The sequence below is a fragment of the Tachyglossus aculeatus genome, chromosome 21 (assembly GCF_015852505.1).
Source record: "Tachyglossus aculeatus isolate mTacAcu1 chromosome 21, mTacAcu1.pri, whole genome shotgun sequence".
Lineage (NCBI taxonomy): Eukaryota > Metazoa > Chordata > Mammalia > Monotremata > Tachyglossidae > Tachyglossus > Tachyglossus aculeatus.
In genome coordinates this window covers 34,099,076-34,121,895 of record NC_052086.1, presented here as the reverse complement: position 1 = coordinate 34,121,895, position 22,820 = coordinate 34,099,076, and the positions used below count along the sequence as shown (strand labels likewise).

The 22,820-nt window shown below is 48.4% G+C and overlaps 1 protein-coding gene across 9 annotated transcripts in view; it reads right to left on the bottom strand.

Moving 5' to 3' along the window:
* The window catches only part of ULK1 (unc-51 like autophagy activating kinase 1), a 91,155-nt gene extending 69,878 nt beyond the window's left edge, over nt 1-21,277 (bottom strand). For all 9 annotated transcript variants that reach the window (XM_038762273.1, XM_038762276.1, XM_038762274.1 and 6 more), the window contains exons 1-3: nt 20,393-21,277; nt 18,896-18,988; nt 18,706-18,747 (exon numbers count right to left, since the gene is read on the bottom strand). In XM_038762273.1, coding sequence (XP_038618201.1) covers nt 18,706-18,747; nt 18,896-18,988; nt 20,393-20,482 — 225 coding nt within the window. In that variant the 5' untranslated portion in view covers nt 20,483-21,277. The remainder of the gene's footprint in view (nt 1-18,705; nt 18,748-18,895; nt 18,989-20,392) is intronic.
* Nucleotides 21,278-22,820: the final 1,543 nt, after the last annotated feature.

The following is a 22,820-nucleotide window of genomic DNA, read 5'->3' as shown; positions in this document are numbered from 1 at the left end:
CTGTACTAAGTGGTGGGGTAGAACGAAGATGTCAAATGAGACACTGTCCCTGTCCCACCTGGGGCTTACCGTCTGAGTAAGGAAATGGGAAGAGGTCTTCCAAGGAAATGGGAAGACAGTTGAGGAGACCGCGGCCTAAAAGAAGTCAAATGACTTGCCCCCAAATCACACAGCAGGTAAGTGATGGAACCGGGATTAGAACCCAGGTTCTCTAACTGCCAGGCCTGTGCTCTATCCATGCTTCCAAGCTGCTTCCTCAACTGGGAACTATCCCCAAAGCTGATGGCACACTATCACTCCATACTTGCCTCTTCTCTCCCTTTATGAAGCTGTCCCTCTATAAACCCCTAAGAAGATTTTCCTCCCATTTCCTTCCCTGACCAACTTTTTCTCTGCATCTTTCTGCCCAGAGTATGTCTGGCACTCTCAATAGGCAAACCCAGACCAAGGGCTCAAGAAAATAAAAGGGTCAAACCTTTGGCTTCCCAACCTTATGCCTGAAAAGCTCTAATACTAATCAGTTACCTCACTCATCCATCACAACAGAGAAAGCCCAGATCTCAATTCCCAGCAGAGAGGGTCATTCACATTATTTCCACTTCCCTGTGGAATGATATTGTACACCTGCAACTCAAGAATATAACCAGCCAAGTGTTTACTGAGCACCAATAAATCAATGGTATTTATTGAAAGCTTTCTGTGTGCAGAGCACTGTACTAAGTGTTTGGGAGAATATACTACAACAGAGATAACTGAACTGGGTGCGAGGCGATATCACAGCCCCATAAACTCTGAAAACACCATGATTAGAGATGCTGGTACAAGTCTGGGAGTCAATGTTTGTCAAACAAGTAAATTGATAGGCAATAAAAAATAAAAAGCATATCACTTGGCTAGTTCTTGGACTCCAGTATCGATTGATGGTATTTACTGAACGCTTGCTGTGTAGCGTGCAGTGTACTGGGAGAGTATGGTATAACAGAGAAACCTATTTATTTATATTAAAGTCTCATCTCTTTCTCTAGATGGTAAGCTCATTGTGGGTGGGGAACGTATCTACTGACTCTGTTATATTGTACTGTCTCAAGCGTTTAGAACAGTGCTCTGAATATGCTAAGCGCTTAATAAACACAATTGAATTCATTCATTCATTCAACTGTATTTACTGAGCGCTTACTGTGTGCAGAGCACTGTACTAAGTGCTTGGGAACTTGTTGCCAACTTGTACTTCCCAAGCGCTTAGTACAGTGCTCTGCACACAGTAAGCGCTCAATAAATACGATTGATTGTTTGATTGATTGGGAAGTGCAAATTGGCAACATATAGAGACAGTCCCTACCCAACAATGGGCTCACAGTCTAGAAGGTGGTGAATTAGAGTTGGCAGACCAGTTCCCTGCCCACAAGGATTTTACAGTCTAGAGACCAACATCCATTTCAGGTAATCCCACAGACCACAGGTTTCAAAGAGGGAATGAGCTGATTAGAGAATGGGGCAAGTCATCCCAAGCGCTTAGCACAGTGCTCTGCACATAATAAGCGCTCAATAAATACGATTGATGATGATCTCTGAATAAACTTTCTCATACTTCCAAGGTCTCTGAATGGAGGGTGATTTTTTGATGGAATTCTACTCGGGACTTGCTCTGGTGGAATAGACTCTCCTCACTGGACAATCCTCTGAGACTTCTTAGGGCAGTCAAAAAAATCCCCATTTTCTGTAGCGTTGGAGGTAGGAGGGTGGACAGAGGAGAAGGGGAGAATCGAAACAAGGCCTTAGAAAGAACTTAGACCCCAGGACTTAAGAACAAGAAATTAGACCAGAAGGCTCCGGCAGGCTATGTTTCCCCCTAGCAACAGCGGAGACTGGACTCCACCTCGCTCTTCGGACCCAGAATTCACTCCTGGCCCCAGCTGGCTACTGATTTCCACACCAGCTGCCAGGCAAAGATAGCAGAGACGTAGGGGCCATCTGCTTCAACCGTGACTCGCACTAGGAGGGTTCAATCAACGTGCACACGCACACATAAACACACACGTACAACAAAAGAAGAGCTCATGATCTGGCTCGACCATACGGTTGCTAAAAGATGAGTCTTACAAAACCCAGCCCGCACACTTCGCTCCTCCAATGCCATCTTACTCACAGTACCTAGAACTCGGCTACCTTGTCGCCAACTCCTTGCCCACATCCTGCCTTTGACTTGGAACTCAATCAATCAATCAATCATATTTATTGAGCGCTTACTGCGTGCAGAGCACCATACTAAGCGCTTGGGAAGTACAAGTTGGCAACATATAGAGACGGTCCCTACCCAACAGTGGGCTCACAGTCTAGAAGGGGGAGACAGAGAACAAAACATATTAACAAAATAAAATAGGATATGTACAAGTAAAATAAATAAATAGAGTAATAAATACGTACAAACACATATACATATATACAGGTGCTGTGGGGAAGGGAAGGAGGTAAGGCGGGGGTGGTGGAGAGGGGAACTCCCTCCCACTTCATCTGACAGACCTTCACTCTTCCCACCTTCATTCATTCATTCAATTGTATTTATTGAGCGCTTACTGTGTGCAGAGCACTGTACTAAGCCCTTGGGAAGTACAAGCTGGCAACATACAGAGACGGTCCCTACCCAACAACGGGCTCACATTCTAGAAGGGGGAGCCAGACAACAAAACAAAACATGGAGACAGGTGTCAAAATCGTCAGAACAAATAGAATTATAGCTATACACACATCATTCATTCATTCATTCAATCGTATTTATTAGAGAAGCAGCGTGGCTCAATGGAAAGAGCACGGGCTTGGGAGTCAGAGGTCATGGGTTCAAATCCCAGCTCTGCCAATTGTCAGCTGTGTGACTTTGGGCAAGTCACTTCACTTCTCGGTGCCTCAGTTACCTCGTCTGGAAAATGGGGATTAAGACTGTGAGCTCCACGTGGGACAACCTGATCACCTTGTATCCTCCCCAGCGCTCAGAACAGTGCTTTGCATATAGTAAGTGCTTAATAAATGCCATGATTATTATTATTATCATTATTATTATTATTATTGAGCGCTTACTGTGTGCAGAGCACTGTACTAAGCACTTGGGAAGTACAAGTTGGCAACATATAGAGATGGTCCCTATCCAACAATGGGCTCAGTCTATTTAAAAAAACATCTCCTAGAAGCCTTTCCCAACTAAGCCCTCATTTCCACTTCTCCTACTCCCTTTTGTATCACCCTTGCACTACGATTTGCACCCTTTATTCACCCCTCCCTCAGGTACCTAAGTCCATAGCCATAATTTCATTCATTGATATTACTGTCTGCCTCCCCCTCTAGACTGTAAACTTGTTGTGGGCAGGGAATGTGTCAACTAACTCTGTTATATTGAACTCTCCCAAGTACTTAGTACAGTGCTCTGCACATAGTAAGCGCTCAAAAAATACAGCTGATTGATTGAGATATCAAGATTCATTCACAGAAACCCAGACTCACACAGGCTATTTACTGACTCCTGCCCGGCTGACCAGGGCACAAGTCCCCTTGGTAATAGAGGGGACTCTGCCTTGGCTGCCGCCTTGCTTTAGCTTCTGGCTTGGCCTCAGTTGGAAAGGCAAAGGTTGGGAGTCTGAATCTGGGATTTGCTGGGAAGGGAGCTTTTCCCTGAAGGCTATAGCCAAGAGTTAGGAGAGCCAGGAGGAACGACCCTGAATGACCAAATATCCACCTAGCCATGCAGGCAATTAAATGCCTACAGAAGCAGGGTTGTCTAGTAGATAGAACACAGGCCTGGGACTCAGAAGGACCTGGGTTCTAGTCCTGGCTTCGCCACTTCCTTGCTGTGCGACCTTGGGCAAGTCACTTCACTTCTCTGTGCTTCAGTTACTTCAGTTAAAATGGGGATTAAGACACTGAGCCCCATGTGGGACAGGGACTATGTCCAAACTGATGATCCTGTATCTACCCCAGCGCTTAGTACGGTTCCTGACACACAGTAAGTGCTTAATAAATACCATTTTTAAAAAATGAAGCATGGCCTAGTGGGAAGCAGCATAACCTAGTGAGAAGAGCATGGGCCTGTGCATCAGAGCACCTAGGCTACAATTTCGGCTCACTACTTGCCTAATGTGTGACCTTGGACAACTCAAGTTCTCTGTGCCTCAGTTACCATCGGTAAAATGGGGTTTAAGACTGTGAGCCCCAAGTGGAACAGGGACTATGTACAACCTAATTATCTGGTATCTACCCCAGTGCTTACTTAGTACAGTGCCTGGCACACAGTAAGCGTTTACAAATACCATTAAAAAAAAAAAAGGAGGTGGGGAAGTGAAAATATTGTCCTTGATCCCCTAAGGGTCTGCATTTCTTGATCTGATTTTCTCTTCTCTACTACTTCTTTCTCACCCAGCTTGATGGCCCAGATCTGCACCAAAGCCCTCCCTTTTTCAGCTGTGAGAAGCAGCATGGCTCAGTGGAAAGAGCACGGGCTTTGGAGTCAGAGGTCATGGGTTCAAATCCTGGCCCCGCCAACTGTCAGCTGTGTGACTCTGGGCAAGTCACTTAACTTCTCTGAGCCTCAGTTACCTCATCTGTAAAATGGGGATGAAGACTGTGAGCCTCCCGTGGGGCAACCTGATCACTTTGTGATCTCCCCGGCACTTAGAACAGTGCTTTGCACATAGTAAGCGCTTAATAAATGCCATCATTATCATTATTATTATTATTAAGGCTCTTCAGACTGAGAAACATTGGTGGGGATGGTGGGGAGGGGTCAGGGACTGAGTAATTCCCACCTGAGTATTTTCCCAGCACTCTGCACACAGTAAACACTTAGCAGCGTGGCTCAGTGGAAAAGAGCCCGGGCTTTGGAGTCAGAGGTCATGGGTTCAAATTCCGGCTCCGCCACTTGTCAGCTGTGTGACTTTGGGCAAGTCACTTCACTTCTCTGAGCCTCAGTTACCTCATCTGTAAAATGGGGGTGAAGACTGTGAGCCCCCCCGTGGGACAACCTGATCACCTTGTAACCTCCCCAGCGCTTAGAACAGTGCTTTGCACATAGTAAGTGCTTAATAAATGCCATTATTATTATTATTATTATTATAAATACGATCACCCCAGGACAAATGGCCACACTTCCTTCATCGTCGTGCTGCGTTCCACCACCAACCGGCTGGCCAGCGCGGCGGGGCAGGCTCAAATGGTGACAATTCATCATCGCAAACTGGTCGAGCCCTCAGGTACCTGCAGAGAAATCTTTCTCCCCTCTCTCCCTCTCCCCTTCACCAAACCACATAAAAACAATAATTACGGTGTTCTTTAAGCGCTTACGAGTCGAGCACTGTTCAACGCGCTGGGGTAGATACACGTTAATCAGGTTGGAAAAAGCGTGGCCTACTGGGAAGAGCTCGGACCTGGGTTCTAATCCAGACTCCACCACATGCCTGTTGTGTGACCTTGGGCAAGTCACTTCATTTCTCTGCGTCTTAGTTTCCTCATCTGTAAAATGGGAATTCATTAGCTATTCTTCTTCCTGCTTAGATTGTGAGGTCTGCGTAGGGCAGGCTCTGGATCTGACCTGATTAACTTGTATCTTCACCAGCACTTCGAACAGTTCTCGACATATAGGAAGTGCTTAATAAGTACCACAGTTATTATTAGGTCAGGCAGAGTCCCTGTCCCACATGGGGTTCTCAATCTAAGTAGGGCAGAGAAGAGGTATTGGCATCCCCATTTTACAGATTAGGAAACTGAGGCCCAGAGAAGTTAAGTGACTTTCCCAAAAAGTCACCCAACAAGCAAGTGGCAGAGTGGGAATTAGAACTCAAGTCCTCTGACTTTTTGGCCCTTGCTCCTTCCATTAAGCCACGCTGCATCTCTTCACTCCCACAAAACCCTCCCTTCTTCATGAAGCCTTCCCATATTAACACCACCCGACTCAGCACTGGAATTTTCACCATTATTTTTGACATTGAAAATGACCTGCAAATCTTTCTGTTATTTGGTCTCTCAATTACCTTCTCAGTCACTTGGAGTTTCATGCTTAAATGCAGACCGTTTTCTTGGTGCTTAATCTCCCAGATTAGAAGGTGAACTCCTCTGGGAGAGGAACCACATATTTTATCTTGTTCCTTATTTGCAACTCTCTACAGTGTTTAGTTTAGGGGTGCAGGGCGAGTTAGTCCTCAAACACCATAATTATTATTAATACTTAAAATGAGGATGAATTGGGTGTGGATATATTCTTTGATTCTCTAAAACTTTACCCTATAGGTAAACTGTCTCTGGGTTAAAGTGATTATTTTGCCTTATTAGGCTTACTCTATTTCCTAAGACTTTGGCCTAGTTTTTCTCTCCCACCCAAAATAATCCTTCCCTAGCAACCCATGGTTACTTTTTACCAGTAGACACATTGAGGTCACTCTAACTCTGTCCTTCCATACACTTGATGATAATAATAATAATAATATTAGCTAAATGCTATACGTCAAGGACTGTACCAGGGTAGATATAAGTTATTAATCAGGCTGGGCAGTTTCTGTCCCAGATGGGGTTCATAGTCTAAGTGGGAGGGAGAGCAGGTAGTAATACCCATTTTATGGATGAGGACACAGAGGCCCAGAGAAGTGAAGTGACTTGCCCAAGGCCACTCAGCACACAAGTGGCAGAACCAGGATTCAAGCTCAGATCCTCTGACTCCCTGACGGGTACTCTTTCTGCTAGGCCACGCTACTTCTTCAGCTTTTGCCTTCCATCACATCCTTCTTAGGTTTGTCCCTTGGCTGCAAACGGGGGCTAAATGGTGATGTGCTCCCCCGAGGTTGACTGAAGACCAGTGCTTTTGGGTTACCGTTCACAGCTGCTGCCTCTACTGGGCTCATGGCCCCCAGCCTCCCTGAAATCCCCCACTTAATCTAAGGGTGGTTAGATTACGACTAGCCCAGGGTTGGAGGAGGAGGAGGAAGAAAAGAAATGGTCATACTGTTTGCTTGGTTTCTATAACCTGGGACCCATACCCCAGTTTGAGGGCAGAGGCTACTTGTCTAAGCAAGGATCCCCACACCCCAATTATCCAGATAATGAATGCTAAGTAATTCACTTGGACCTGAATTATCTAGATATTTAAAAAGAAACCCATATGCCTGAAATATCTGGGTAATTCCGGCCAAACTATCCAGATGACTGGAGCCGGCCTTGGTTTTCTTCTGGAACTCCATTATCCAGACGAGGACAGTACACCATCTTTCTAGAGAAACACTGCCGCATGACTCTGGTATTAGAACAAGTGAAAGAGATGGGGAATGAACCTTTGGCCTGGTGTTTTAAGAGCCCCGCTGGCTTACACTATTTCAGCACTGTTCCTAAGTAGCCTGAGACCAAAGCCCCAAGCACCAAAACACCATATGAACCCACTTATCCAAATAAAAGTCATTCATTGATGCTAAACAGACCTGCTTTTCCCGCCACGAGCATCCCAAGGAGCCATCTGCTAAATGCCTCTCCTGAAAACAGTGGACAGGAACGGGGAGGGAGTTGGAAAACCACCTTTCACTAAGCCGTGTGGGCTGGAGAGCTGGCCCCTCAAGAGAGAGTTTAAAAGAAAAAAAAAATCAGCAGGGATTCCCATTCAGGGAGAGCAGTTATTGTCCAAGCTTTCTCACTAGCACTAAGCCAAGTCACTAAAAAGGGAGCCCGGGCCATCTGAATCATGGCAAGGGCTTCTCACCAACACTACCGAATAAATTGCTCTGGCTGCGAAGACAAAAGAACCAAGTATAGACCCATCCAGAATGCCCCTCAGCTGGGGATCTCCAAGCCCACGAGAAAAGTCAGCCTTGTCTCTCTTTCCCGGCGTTAGGCTACTCCGATAATCTGTCTCCAGGATGCTCACAGAGCGGCCCCGGCACGCTCCCTGAACGGAAGCCAGGATGAGACACAAAGGCTCCACGACACACGGCAGAGTAAGACGGTGGATATAATGGGCCATTCAAAGTTCACCGGGCAGGACTCCAGCGGGGGAAACAATTGCCCGAAAGGGAAACGCTCTTGACGGGAAGATGGCAAAACTCTGCTCCGTGGGTGCCCAACCTTGTCACTAAATGCGTCAACACTTGCCCCTCCCACCCATGGCCTCGCCTGCCCTCGGCCCTGATTCATTCATTCATTCATTCATTCATTCAATCGTATTTATTGAGTGCTTACTGTGTGCAGAGCACTGCACTAAGTGCTTGGGAAGTACAAGTTGGCAACATATAGAGATAGTCCCTACCCAACAACGGGCTCACAGTCTAGAAGGGGGAGAAAGACAACAAAACCAAACATGTGGACAGGTGTCAAGTCGTCAGAACAAATAGAATTGAAGCTAAATGCACATCGAACAAAATAAACAGAATAGTAAATATGTACAAGTAGAATAAATATAGTAATAAATCTGTCCAAACATATATACAGGTGCTGTGGGGAGGGGAAGGAGGTAGGGCGGGGGGAATGGGGAGGAGGAGAGGAAAAAGGGGGCTCAATCTGGGAAGGCCTCTTGGAGGAGGTGAGCTCATCCACTGGCCTGGCCCAGAAAAGCCCAGAGGGGCGGCAGAGCCAGGTCCCCTTGGGCCGCCAATGGCAGAGTGAGACTGGTGATCTCTCTGCAAACTGGTGGATGGGCAACCACCAACCTCTGCCAACAGGAGATGACTGTTGGAGACGAAGAAAATCATCGGGAAGCCCAAAACCTCTTTAAAATAAAAAAAAAAAATCGGTCAACCTCAACGGACAAATCTTGACATCTCCCCCACTTTCCCTGTTCCATTGAGGACGTGCAAAGAAGCTATCAAACGGTCCCGGTGGAAAGGGCGAACCAGGAGAATCAAGCCATCTGCTCACCCAAAATGGATGATGGAAGGGAGAATCTTGCCGCCTGTCAAGAGGGTTGAGCACAGGGACAGATGACTGAGGAAAGTTGCACGTTCTCCAACTCCACAGTTCCCTGTCCCCTTCCCCTCCCATCTGCCCAGACTGGTTTAGGTAGTCATCCGCCCAGAGGCAGGGGGCTGGACTGGATGGATTCTCAGTTTTCTTTACAGATCTAGGCCTCGACGAACAGCTGGCATTTGGGGAGAATTATTAAATGCCCTGCATGCCAGGTAAAGAAACAAAAAGAGTCCACAGGCAAGTCACCTAACTTCTCTGTGCCTCAATTACTTCACTTGTAAAATGGCTACCAAACCCTCCTCCCTCTGACAAACTGCGAGCCCTATGTGGGACAGGGACTGTGTCCAACCTGATTTCCTTGTATCTACCTTAGCGCTTAGAACAGTGCTTGGCATAGTCTATTATTATTATTGTGCACCAGAACCAGTGGTGGATTGCGGACCTTGGTGGGTGGGGAGAACCCTGGCATATTTTCCAGTCCTCCTCCTCGTCTACCTGTCTGTCCCCACCCCAGAGAGAGCGCCTCTTGCCAGCGGAACCAGTCGGCTCTCAGCCTCCTGACTGCAGGGCAGGGTGACCTGGGCTCCGACTCGTTTCCCAATGCGGCGGCCTCCTCCCTAGCCCTGCTGGCCAAGGAGCTCTCCAGCTTGCTTGGAGAAGCAAGGTCAAGAGCAGTAAAATCCAAACGAGGCAAGGGAACGGTCAAAGCGCCCGGCCTTGCCTACACCGGCCTCCCAGATAATTTCCCAAACACCAAATCTTTTAACGAGGGCAGGGGACAGCGGTCCCCCTCCCTCCACATTTTCCATGAACATCTGGGAACACGCCACATTGCCAAACACCAGGCTGCTTAGGGCAGTAAACTCACTTTCAGCAATCACAGTCTGGCGGGGGGTAACCCAGTCTGAGAAGATGCTAGTTGTCACAGGCACGTCTGGATTTCTGGATTCATTCCTTGACAGGCTGGGCCAGTCCAACCTGACCTAATGCTGGCAGAAGAGGAACTTCACACCAGTTATATGCCAAATCCACAAACTAGCATCTTTTCTCTTTTGAGTCAAAAGCTTGAGCACCTTTTGAATCACGTCAGTCAATCAATCATATTTATTGAGCGCTTACTGTGTGCAGAGTGCCGTACTATGCTCTGGGGAGAGTACAATATAACAAATCACATTCCCTGCCCATAACGAACTTATAGTCCAAAGGGGTAGACAGATATTAATGGGGGAGTGGGTGGGAATGGGAAAATCCTCCCCTCTCCACCCCGGGGGGCCCGACTAGTTTGGTGAACATGGAACTTTGCTCCTGTGCACACCAGCTGCCTGGACCCTCCAAATCTTCTTCTGCTAAATTTGGGTTAACAACAAACTTGGGAAGGCAACAGGTGTTGTCCCTGAGCTCCCAGGATGTCCTACACATGTACCGCCCGCCTCCAGTCCAGCTCTCCCTGCCACCTACAAACAATACAGGATGTGCAGTCAAGGGCCAGGCTGAGGGAGAATTCAACTGACCCCAATTTGGCCCCGTTGCAACCTGGCCTGTGGTAAAGAGGGGCACCCAGGTACCCAAGTGGCCCAGAATGCCTCCACCTGGGGAAATGAGGGTGCTAGCTGCACATGTGCCAATTTGCACAGATTCCCAATAGCAAAACCAAGGCTTTCTGGGACCGGTTCCAATGTGGGGCCGGGGGAGGGTAGACTTCCCAGAGAACTAGAGAAAGAAAGGTGCAAGCAAATGTGATGATGTTGGGAAAGGCAAGCCCCCCACCACAGCCTTCCGCCAGTCATTCTCCACCACTCTCAGAGAGTCGATAGGGACCAGAACACGAGGTCCAAGCTAGGCCCAGGACGAGCTGACTTCTTGTATCTTACCCACCCAGCTCCCAAGTCTTCCTTCTCTTTCTCTTTCTCTCTCACACTCAAACACACACACACACCCCTCCCCCTTCTTCCCATCAGCACAGCTGCCCAGCCTCAGTAAGCATCCAGCAGAGCCCCCTTGCCCCCCAACCCCAGACCAAACTGAGACTGTAGGCTTTGAACCACTCCCTGGTATGGCTGCCAGCTGCTCTGTCACACAGGAGGCTGAGGTCTGTTTCCGTGGTCCTGTGCAGCGTGTTACCTATCCACCATCCCACCTTCACCAGCACATCTTAGATCGATAGGACTTCTGACACATTGGATGGGTGCAGCTGTGCAATTGTGGAGGTGGGGGAGGGAGAGGCTCTTCATAACCCTCCCCATGTGCAAAGCCCTACTTTAAAAAAAAAATCACATCTCCTCCGGGAAGCCTATGCTCTCCCCTCCCCAATCTATTCTCCCTCCCTTCTGGCTTCCTTATGCGCTTAAGTCCATACCCCTCAAAGCACTTAATACTTACACCCTCCCCAACCCTCCAGAATTTAGGAACATGGCCTTATACGTGCTGGTGTTCCAAAGGGACTGATTATCTAGCTTTAGGTATACAGTTCAATCCATCGGGTCTGGATGGTTAAATTTACTCCCTGAGCGAGGCTCCTCCCCAGTAGAAGGAGACCCTGTCTTAGAAGTTGGGAAATTGGAGTCATGGCTGGCTGGGAAGGAGGTTGGGACACAGAGAAGCAACGTGCCACTCTTAGTGGAAAGTGTATAGAGTTGGAAGAAAGGGGACTGAATTCTAATGCTAGCTCTGCCATTTGCCTCCTGTGTGACCTCGGGCAAGTCACTTAACTTCCTGTTCTTCCTCCAGCTTCAATGCTGAGCCCCATGAGGGGCAGGAGCTGAGTCCAACCTGAGTATCTTGTATCTCCCCCAGAGCCTGGTACAGTGCTTAGCCCATAGTAAGTGCTTAAATACCACAAATAAATGGGGTCACGGTCTCCAAGCAGCAACTGGCCCTGGTCTTTTGGAGCCTAAAGGCTGGCATCAAGCAAGGTGTGAATAATAATAATAATAATAATAATGGCATTTATTAAGCGCTTACTATGTGCAAAGCACTGTTCTAAGCGCTGGGGAGGTTACAAGCTGATCAGGTTGTCCCATGTGGGGCTCACAGTCTTAATCCCCATTTTACAGATGAGGTAACTGAGGCCCAGAGAAGTGAAGTGACTTGCCCAAAGTCACACAGCTGACAATTGGTGGAGCCGGAATTCGAACCCATGACCTCTGACTCCAAAGCCCGGGCTCTTTCCACTGAGCCACACTGCTTCTCTGTCTCTGTGTGAAGTAAGGGAAACTGATAAACCCTGCCCTTATGCCAACATCTCACCCAAGGCATGCGGAGGAGCAATTAGCTGCAGCCCTGAAGCAAGGGAAAGGGAGTTTCCCCACATCAGATGGCCTCTTGATTTTTTTTTCCTTTCCCACCTCCCTTTCTCCTGTGGCCCCGATCTCCCAGGCCAGCTCCCCTATCAATCAATCAATCATATTAACTGAGAGCTTACTGTGTGCAGGCCACTGTACTAAGTACTTGGGAGAATACCTACTAGCCTCTCCACTGATCAGGCCAGAATCCTGGGGCTCAGTCCAAGCCTGAAAACCAGGGAGCCCAGCATGGCAGCCTGCCGTTCTTTCGGTCAGGCCTGACCTGCCGTTCCTAAAGGGAGAGGAGAAAAGGAGGGGGGGGGGAAAGACTTCTGGGGATCAACCTCAGGCAACACACCTCACTCTTGACATCCCGCATGCTCAAATATGACCTCCCGCAAGCCCCCTCACCTCCACTGCCCAGTCCGTCCGTTTTCAGCAGGGTCCCATGGAGACCGACTTGAATGCTCGTGCAAGGTCACCCTAGCACTGGGAGAGGAACAGGACTGAGGCAGTTCTAATCTAGGTCATGGCTTGGGCCCATCAAGGCTCGCTGCCTCACAGCTCAGATTTCCCACAAGCTCTTGCTGCACCCTCTACCAAAGGGGTCCGGCTCTCAAAAAGGCTCCCAAACCCCAACAAAAAAGATTTTGCCCCATGTGTGTTTATACAAGGAAGTGTGTGTGTGTGGGGGGGGTGTATAGAGAGATCAGCATTAGAACTCAGACACATCCCAGGCTCAATAACCTATCCAGGAGAGTTACTCATCACCTCCCAACAGCTCTTTGCCACTCCCGAGAATGAAAACAAAGAGGAAGATACCATCACGCTGTCATCATGAACTATCTTTAGCAAAAACATTTGCTAGGTCGCAGAGATGGCCTTTGCCCACAAAAACAGAAACAGAGCTGTTTGTCTTTATCTTCTTTCAGTCACGCTGCCCAGTCCCTTATCTTAATCACTCTTTTGGCTCCTGGGCATCTACTCTGGACCTCCAACAGGAAAACGGGAGGGAAAGCCACACTCAAGGGTGAATCCACCCTAGGCCAGTAGCTGACATCTTGACCGGGAAGCCTGTCTCTAGGAGGTCAGAGTGAATTATTCAACAGGACGTGTGAAAAATTCCCTCACCACCACCAGATCAGGTTGAACCAGTCCAGATAATGGGGCAGGGAAGGGGGTGTTACATGTAGTAGGGGGGTTAACTCCCTTCTAAGTGAAATGGTGGAAAATGAGCATTATTTCCTCGTGTCCCCCCTAGCCGGGGAGACAGTGTCCAATAAATCATATTTATTTAGTGCTTACTGTATGCAGACCACTGTATTAAGCACTAAGGAGAGTACAATACAAAAGTTGGTAAAAACGTTCCCTGCCCACAACCAGCTTATAGTCTAGAGGTGGAGACGGATATTAATATAAATTATGACTATGTACATAAGTTCTGTGGGGCCGACGGAGGGGTGAATACAGGATGCAAATCCCAAACCAACATGATGACCTGGTATCTAGTCTAGTGTTAATACAGAGTAAGCCCTTAACAAATACAATTATTCTTACTATGACGATGACGTTATAAGAACAACAAGCAAAGCCTCTTAGCAGTGGGGCCAACTCCCCCCACACCCGCCACAATCCACCTGAATAACTGTCTTCCCTACCTACAGCTCTGTACACCCCCCTCCTCCCTCGCGGTGAGGTGCAACTGGTCTCCCCTAAGGAGTAGGGGGGACTACACTAGGACCCCAACCCAAGGCAGTGTTCCACCAGGGCAGAAGGGAGTATTGTACACCCCGAAGGGCTTAGTACAGTGTTCTGCACCCAGTAAGCGCTCAATAAATATTACTGATTGATGGGCAGAGACTGGAGAGAAGAGACTGCACAATCTGATGCTGGCGTCCATCCAGTACCCAACATCACAGCTGAAAGAGTCGAGGAAAGTCACAACGGCAGGGCCTGAAAAATGCCCATTCTATCCCCACAACCCAATCACCGAGTGCGAGTTTTAGTAGGCTGGGCATATGGCATATGTAGCAAGGCAAACACTGTATAGGGGGGCCGCTCCCATAGACAAGAGAAACAAGGAACTGCAGAAGTCAAAGGCCTCGGACAGAAAAGGAGGAGAACCAGTGCTTGATGGTCTCTCATTTCCTTCCCAAACCCCATCCCTCACTCCTCAAACCTTTGCAGGAACATTTCAAATCATCAGGTTTAAACCAATCCCTGGAGTGGGGCCAACAGCCCGGTGCCTGGCAGGAAAAGCAGAGAAGCAGTGTGGCTTAGTGGAAAGAACCCGGGCTTGGGAATCAGAGGTCATGGCTTCTAATCCCGGCTTTGCCACTTGTCGGCTGTGTGACTTCGGGCAAGTCAATTAACTTCTCTGTGCTTCAGTTACCTCATCTGTAAAATGGGGATTAAGACTGTGAGCCCCACACAGGATAACCTGATCACCTGGTAACCCCCCAGCACTTAGAACAGTGCTTTGCACATTAAGTGCTTACTAATACCATCGTTATTATTATTATTATTATTATTAAAAGGTGGGGGGAGGAGAGGGAAAGATAATGGGGGTGGGGGACTAACCTGAGAGGTAGCAATTGCAGGGACAGGAAAAGAGGCATCAAACAGTGCTAAAGGAGAAGCAACAGCTTGGAGAGAAGCAAACAGGAGATAAGTAAAAGGCTGTAACCTCCTCCTCCTCCTGGAGCTTTGTTCAGCAAGGACACTCAGTAGGTAGCCAGTTGTGGGGTAGGGACCGTCTCTGTATGTTGCTGACATGTACTTCCCAAGTGCTTAGTACAGTGCTCTGCAAACAGTAAGTGCTCAAAAAATATGAATGAATGGATAACACTGGCCCTTTTACAAAGATGCTAAGTTTGAGGTGAGGTGCAAAATTTTAAACTCCATGAGGGCAGGCATTATACTCTCCCAAACACTCAGTATAGTGCTTTGCATACAGCAGACACTCAGTAAATTCCACAGACTGACTGGGTGTGAGACAGTGAGCTTTGTGGGTGGGATTAGGGTCCGTATCCAGTTGGATTAACTTGGGTCTACCCCAGAGCATGGCACATACTAAGCACTTACATACCACAAATTATTATTAGAAGGGTCAGATGAGTAGAAAAGGGCCTTATGGAAAAAAAAAATCAGAGCCACAAAGCCACCTCTTTCTGGCAATTCCACCATCCTTAATCTCATCCCCTTCTACTCTCAGCCATCCCAAAATTCAAATCAGGTGACTCTATATTCACAGGGGGTGGTAGATCTAAGACCTGCCTTTTTCAAACCTTCCTCACAGGTTATAAAAACACAAGGCCCAAAAACTAACGAGGAATCGCTGCCAGTCTCTTCCTGACCAGGAAGTTCAGAACAGGCGTATCGGCCAGGCACTTGGAATAGGGTTACCTATGGTTTAGGGGTGGGGTGTTAGGCGGAGATGGCTTTAGAAGGCCGAGTATCTCCAAACTATTAAAATCACTGTTCAGTGACAGGGACAGAGGCCTCGTTTCCTCACAGGCCAAGGTGTCCTGTCCTTGTCCTGCCAGCTTGCTGGTTATGATTCAATATTCTGAAGCCCAGCAGCAGGAGAGCAAAGAATGCTGTCTCTCCGGCTGAGTCATCAGGCTGGGGTTCAAATCACCTCACAAACATTAAGACTGGTGCAGCTGCTACAGAACCGGGATGGGCTACTTCTTGTCTTTCAGCGAGATCATCTGTTCAACTCTCTGGCCTGCCTCAAAGGACTGAGATGGGCAGAGAAACAGGTAAAGATGAGCAGCATGGCCTTAGCAGAAGGAACAGGGGCCTCCGAGTCGAAGGCCCTGGCTTCTGATCCCGGCTCTGCCACTGCCTACTCTGTAACTTTGGGCAAGTCATTTAATTTACCTGGGCCTCAGTTTCCTCAGCTGTAAAATGGGGATTCAATACCTGTTCTCCCACTGAGATTGTGAATCCCACATGGGACAGGGACTGTGTCCTACCTGATTATCTTGTATCTACCCTAGAGCTTGGCACCCTGTAAGGACCTAACTACCCCAGTTATTATTATATTATTACCGACAAACTGATGATGACCAAATGCCTCAAGAAGCAAGTGGAGAGAGCCTAGAAGCAAGAAGCAGAGAAATGAGGGGGCCCTGGTTAAAGAGTAACCTGAGTAAAAAGTTATTTAGAGAAAGTGAGGGGAAAAATTTGAACTCAACTGCTGAAAAGAACACAATACTAGAGGCCACTTCCGTCCCTTGGCCCTCCCTATCCCTGACCCACACATGACCCATCCCCTTCCATGAATCCAGCCTGACAATGATAAACATGAGATGGTTCTACCACTCAGGCCAGACTGCTGAGCAGGCATGTGTTACTCTCACAAACAAGACCTCAGAGGGCAGAGAAAGGCAAGGGGGCAAGATGTCCCCTTTCCAGGACAGAGACATGGTGTCTTCTGTCGATGGTGTTTTCCAGGTATTAGCAGTCCGACTCACTCCCCCCCTTCCGCTGGCTCCTTTTCACCTCCCAAGTGAAACAGAGCAAAACAGTCCCAGCCTGATGGGGAGCAGGTGAGACACCTGACCTACATCCCTGCCAAACTTTCCCAGTTAGTCCCCAAAACACCAAGCCAAGCCAAACAGACAAAGGAGACCCTGAGGGCTGAGAAGCTATAGCCATTTCAGCTGTCCTGTTGTAAACAGATTTCAAAACCATTAGTCAGCACGATAGGGTTGTCATCACACAGCCTGCATAAAGACACAAAAAGACATCCCGCTCAATCGATCAATCCATCAGATTTATTGAGTAGTTACTGTGTAAAAAACCCTGTCCTAAGCGCTTGGGAGAGTACACTCTAATGAGAGTTGCTGGCACGTTCCCTGCCTGGAACGTTCTGAAAGAAACCCCTGGGCAACTGTCTCAAAAGTGCATATAGACCCAAAAAGACACCCCGCTCAATCAATCAATCCATCAGATTTACTGAGTGCTTACTGTGTAAAGAACCCTGTCCTAAGCGCTTGGGAGAGTACACTCTAACGAGAGTTGCTAGGCACACTCCCTGCCTGGAACGTCCTGAAAGAAACCCCTAGGCAATTGTCTCAAAAGTCTGATTTCCCCGCCCAGACGCTTAATCACAAAAAGGCTTGGGCTGATCTGATCTGGTTGCTATATATATATATATAGATATAGATATAGATAGAGAGAGTATATATATATATATAGTATAGATATATATATAGTATATAGATATATAGAGTATATATATATAGTATAGTATATATATATATATATATATATATATATATATATATATATATATATACTCTCTCTATATATAAAGTATCAATAATAAGAATCAGGCACAGGAACAATGCACTTCCCCCTTTTCATTCTGAGCACTCTTTCTCCTCTTGCCCCCGGCCCATCTTTCTTTCACCTCGTCTCCAAAGACAGTGGCTTTGTGGGAAATGTAGTCCTGGGGACGGAGAGTTAACGGGGAGGAGATGGTCTGGGCATCTGCAGAGAGGGAGGGGTGTTTCCTGAGGAAAAAGTAGCTAGCTCCCAGCAAGCTTAGCATTCCCGGGCCTGCAAGGAATCTCTGGCCAGCAGGTTATGACGCAGGAGGGAAGCTGAGCCAATCCCAGCTCGGGAACACAATGTCAACAAACAGGGAGCCTTGGACATGTCACCGCCGGCAGGGCACACAGTTGCCCCACCCTCAACCCGTGCCCGGTCTGTGGGGCACCGCCTGGTAGGCGGGACTCGGTCCTGCCAGGGCCAAGGCCAGAGCAGCCAACGATGCCTCCAGAACCTCAGGAGAAGGATTGGGGTGCAACTGCTGCACCGCACGTTAACTGTTTTCCTGAAGACCTACCAAGACGCCGGGTGGAAAATGAACGGTCACCTTCTTTGGGCCAGGCCAAGGGCTCGTGACGTGGGAGCTTCGCCAGGGGCTCAACAGCTAACCACATTCCACTCAAATGAGGGACAATAAGACAGGCAGGGCCTATTCATTGCAAACTTTAATAAAGTGACTATTTGTTCTGTCACTTGTCAACACCATCGGCAGTCGCAGTCACTCTGTGTTGTGGTTTAATAGTCTGGGTTCAACGAGCAGCAAGAAAGAAAAATACTGACACCGGGACCTGGGCCTACTGGCTATGCAATGGCTCACTTGAAGTGAGTTTCTCCTTGGCCCCAAGACACTTGCACCTATATACACCAACTCTTCACTCAGTAACGCAGCGGGGGACTACATCGGAAGACTTCAGGACATTTCATTTCAATAAATTCTCAGCACTCTGATAGGCAACAGTAGAAAGGGTGAGATGCCTGGAATATTTCCCAAGACTCGAGTGATCTACTCAGAGCTGTGCCTGCAGATTTCCTAATGTCACTGTAAAGGGACCTCTCCCCACCCGCAAACTGTACAAACTGAACATGTGTGTGCATTCGTTTAATGCAGCACTCCTCCCCGCTTCACCCACCGCCAGATTATTAACAGAACTAGAACTGTTACCTGAAAGTCATACAAGGCAACGATGTTTTCATGTTTCAGTTCCTAGGGACATAAAAAAGGGATAATGAGAAATAATCACAGAGTTTAACCTTTACCTGGGTCATACTGGGATAGATCCAGCTTCCCCATCCTCACCTCCCCCCCGACACATGGCAAATAAGAAATGGAATAAAAAAATTCTTAAATTCACCTTCAGAATTTTGATTTCCTTCCCCAACAGAGTCTGGGACTTTGCGAGGTTTTTCTTGTTAATACATTTGACCGCCACTTCCAGATCATGTTTCTGAAAGCAAAACATCAATATTATCAAAGAAATGAAATGTTAAAACTATTGATCCCAGAGAGTACCAAGTTCCTGGGAAATGAAATTCCCACCACAATAATTTACCGAGTGCCGGGCAAACAGCTCAATCCCGGGCCCCGGGCTTGTTGGGGCATGATCTCCGGGCAATGCTGCACTTGTCAAAGATTTTGCAGTCCCTGTTGCTCCTACCCGCCTGCCTTTAAGTTTTATTTATTTTTTTAAGCAAACCCTTCATACATTCTTTATAAAGGCTCCAGGCCCATACCGAACATGGAACATTTCATTTTCACGAATGGGGTCGAAAGAGGTGGAACTTGGAAAAATCCACTTCTAGCAGCTAATAATTTGACCTCAGATAGATCTCTCTCGCACTTTTATATTCAAGATGAAAATGTATCCAGATATTTCCCTCACAGAATATTTCCCCGATCCATTTTCAGGGGGAAAGAATGCTGGTTAGGACGTTTATTCTAGTCCTTAAAATTCAGTCAGGGGAGAAATAGGAGGTGCCAATTCTGTTGTAATATACTCTTCCAAGCACTCAGAACAGTGCTCTACACATAGTAAGCGTACTTCCCAAGCGCTTAGTACAGTGCTCTGCACACAGTAAGAGGTCAATAAATGCGACTGAATGAATGACTGATGGAATGGGACAGGGAGCCTTGGCAGGAAATGTTAACCCCTTTAACTCATTCACTCATTCAATCGTATTTGAGCACTTACTGTGTGCAGGGCACTGTACTAAGCGCTCGGAAAGTACAATTCGGCAACCGATAGAGACAATCCCTACCCACCAACGGGTTTTAACGGGATATACTCCTGAATCCAGAGCTCGACAGGGTCCAGATTTATGAGGAAAATCGTACCTAAATCGCCTGCTCTGGGACATACTGTATCCTTCCCAAGGAGATAATTTCGCTAATAACAAGGCGATCACGGGGCTCGGAGGCTATTTTCGGTCTTTATACCTCCCCCCCCTCCAGCACTAACCATTGCTAGAAACACAACTGGAAGTCATCGTTCCTCTTTTTCTAAACCACTTCTGGTGGGACCCAAGAAACCCAATCTATGGGCTGCCACTGCAGCCCAGCACCCCACCTTCATTCATTCGCACATAGTAAGGGCTTAGCAGATGCCATTATTATTATTATTCATTCAACTGTATCTACTGAGCGCTTTACTGTGCGCAGAGCGTTGGACAAGTACCAACCGTCAACGGATGGAGACGGTCCCTACCCAACAGCAGGCTCCCCTTCCCTCGGGAGGCCTCACTGGGTGGGAGAGGATGGAGGGCGAGGGGGGGACCCCAAAAAATAGGCCCACTGAGGCACATATACACGACACACATCAGACCCCCACACCCCGAAAGACTTAGGGATGTACCTCTTGGTGCCTCCCCTTGAACACAACAGCGAAGGCTCCATGTCCAATGAGATCTTTCCTGCTGAACTCAAACTTCCCCACCGTCTCCATTGGGCCGGTTGAGGGTGGGCGACCCCCCTGTAGGCCTCGGCCGGAGGTTTCGAGGAATATTTAATTTTCTTGAAGCGAGAGGAGATTTCACCGAAACGGGTCCTCAAACCCCCTCCTCCCCTCTTCTTCTTCGACGACAACAACAACAACAACAACAAAAAAAAATGATCGACCGCGGAAGGCGGTCAGGAGCCGGCAACCGGCTGGAAAAATACGGCTGTTGGGGGCTCGCTCTCCCGGCAGACGAGGCTTCGGCTCCTTTCTCCCACTCCTCCGTCCGTGGGCTGCCTTTTCCTTAGGAAAAAATGGGTTTTTGTCATTGTTAGTGGATGGGTCTGGGGGTGGGGGGAAGGGAGGGGGGTTGTTTCCTTTCCTGGGCGGTCTGCGGGGTTATTTATGTCAGTTTTCGCCCCCCTCGAGGGTCAGGCCTCATGGTGAGCCCCCATCTCCTCCCGCACCGAAAATCCGATTGGCCAATGATGCAAGAAGGCCAAAACGACGACGGGGTGGGGGGAAAAAGAGGCCACCTTTAAAGCCGTTCGCCCTTAAAGCTAATTCCAGGGGGGGAGGGAGGAGGCGGTGGGGCCGGTCCTTGGTGGGGGGGAAGATGGGGGAGAGCCCGCCCCTAACCCCAACTGAGGTCCAAGGCCTCCGCCTTTCCTGATGCAAAAGCCTCCCTCCTCCACGAAGCCCCCCAAGGGGGATGGCTGGGCCTCGGCCTGCTGTTCCTGGTGTGGCTGCTGTTGCAGCTCCTCTTGCTGTTGCTGCTGCTGCTGTTGCAGCTCCTCTTGCTGCTGCTGCTGCTGCTGCTGCTGCTGCTGCTGTTGCAGCTCCTCTTGCTGCAGCTCCTCTTGCCGGCAGCGTCTTGCAAACAAAAGAGCTGCGGTTCCCACGAGTCCGGCCGGACCGAAGGCCGGACAGGCCCCGGGCCCCGGGGCCGCGGAGGAGGAGGAGGAGGAGGAGGAGGAAGGCGGAGCGGGGGGTGGAGCTCCGCAGGCCCCGATTTAAAGGAGCCGCAAGCGCGGACACTCGGAAGGACCTGTGTTCTCGTGATGATGATGATGATGATGATGGTATTTGTTAAGCGCTCACTATGTGCCAAGCACCGTTCGTTCATTCAGTCGTATTCACTGAGCGCTTGCTGCGCGCAGAGCACTGGACTAACCGCTTGGGAAGTCCAAGTTGTCAACATAGAACTCAATATAGAGTTTTTAGACTGTGAGCCCACTGCTGGGTAGGGCCTGTCTCTGTATGTTGCCAATTTGTACCTCCCAAGCGCTTAGTACAGTGCTCTGCACAGAGTAAGCGCTCAGTAAATACGATTGATGATTGATGAACATAGAGAGCCAATTTGTACTTCCCAAGCGCTTAGTACAGTGCTCTGCACAGAGTAAGCGCTCAATAAATACGATTGATGATTGATGAACATAGAGAGCCAATTTGTACTTCCCAAGCGCTTAGTACAGTGCTCTGCACAGAGTAAGCGCTCAATAAATACGATTGATGATTGATGAACATAGAGAGCCAATTTGTACTTCCCAGGCGCTTAGTACAGTGCTCTGCACATAGTAAGCACTCAATAAATACGATTGATGATGCTAGAGACGGTCCCTACCTGTTCTGATCAATCAATCGTATTTATCGAGCGGTTACTGTGTGCAGAGCACTGGACTAAGCGCTTGGGAAGTACAAGTTGGCAACATATAGAGACAGTCCCTACCCAACAGCGGGCTCACAGTCTAAAGCACTGGGGGGATCCAAGGTGTTCAGGTTGGCCCATGTAGGACTCACAGTCTTAATACCCATTTTACAGATGAGGGAGCTGAGGCCCGGAGAAGTGACGGCAGAGCCGGGATTTGAACCCATGACGTCTGACTCCAAAGCCCGGGCTCTTTCCACTGAGCCACGTTGCTTCTCTACTCCGACTCTGCCAAATGTCTGCTCTGTGACCTTGGGCAAGTCACTTCACTTCTCGGAGCCTCAGTTCCCTCATCTGGAAAATGGGGACTAATACTGTGAGCCCCATGTGGGACAACCTGATCACCTTGTATCCCCCCCCCCCCCCCCCCCCCCCGAGAACTTAGAATGGTGCTTTGCACATCGTAAGCGCTTAACAAATGCCATTATTATTATTATTATTCTCTATAATGATGATACTTGTTAAGCCCTCACTGTGCGCCAAGCACTGTACTAAACGCTGGGGTAGATACAAGGTCATCAGGATGTTCACTCATTCATTCAATCATATTTATTGAGCGCTTACTGTGTGCAGAGCACTGGACTAAGCGCTTGGGAAGTCCAAGTTGGCAACATAGAGAGACGGTCCCTACCTGTGCTA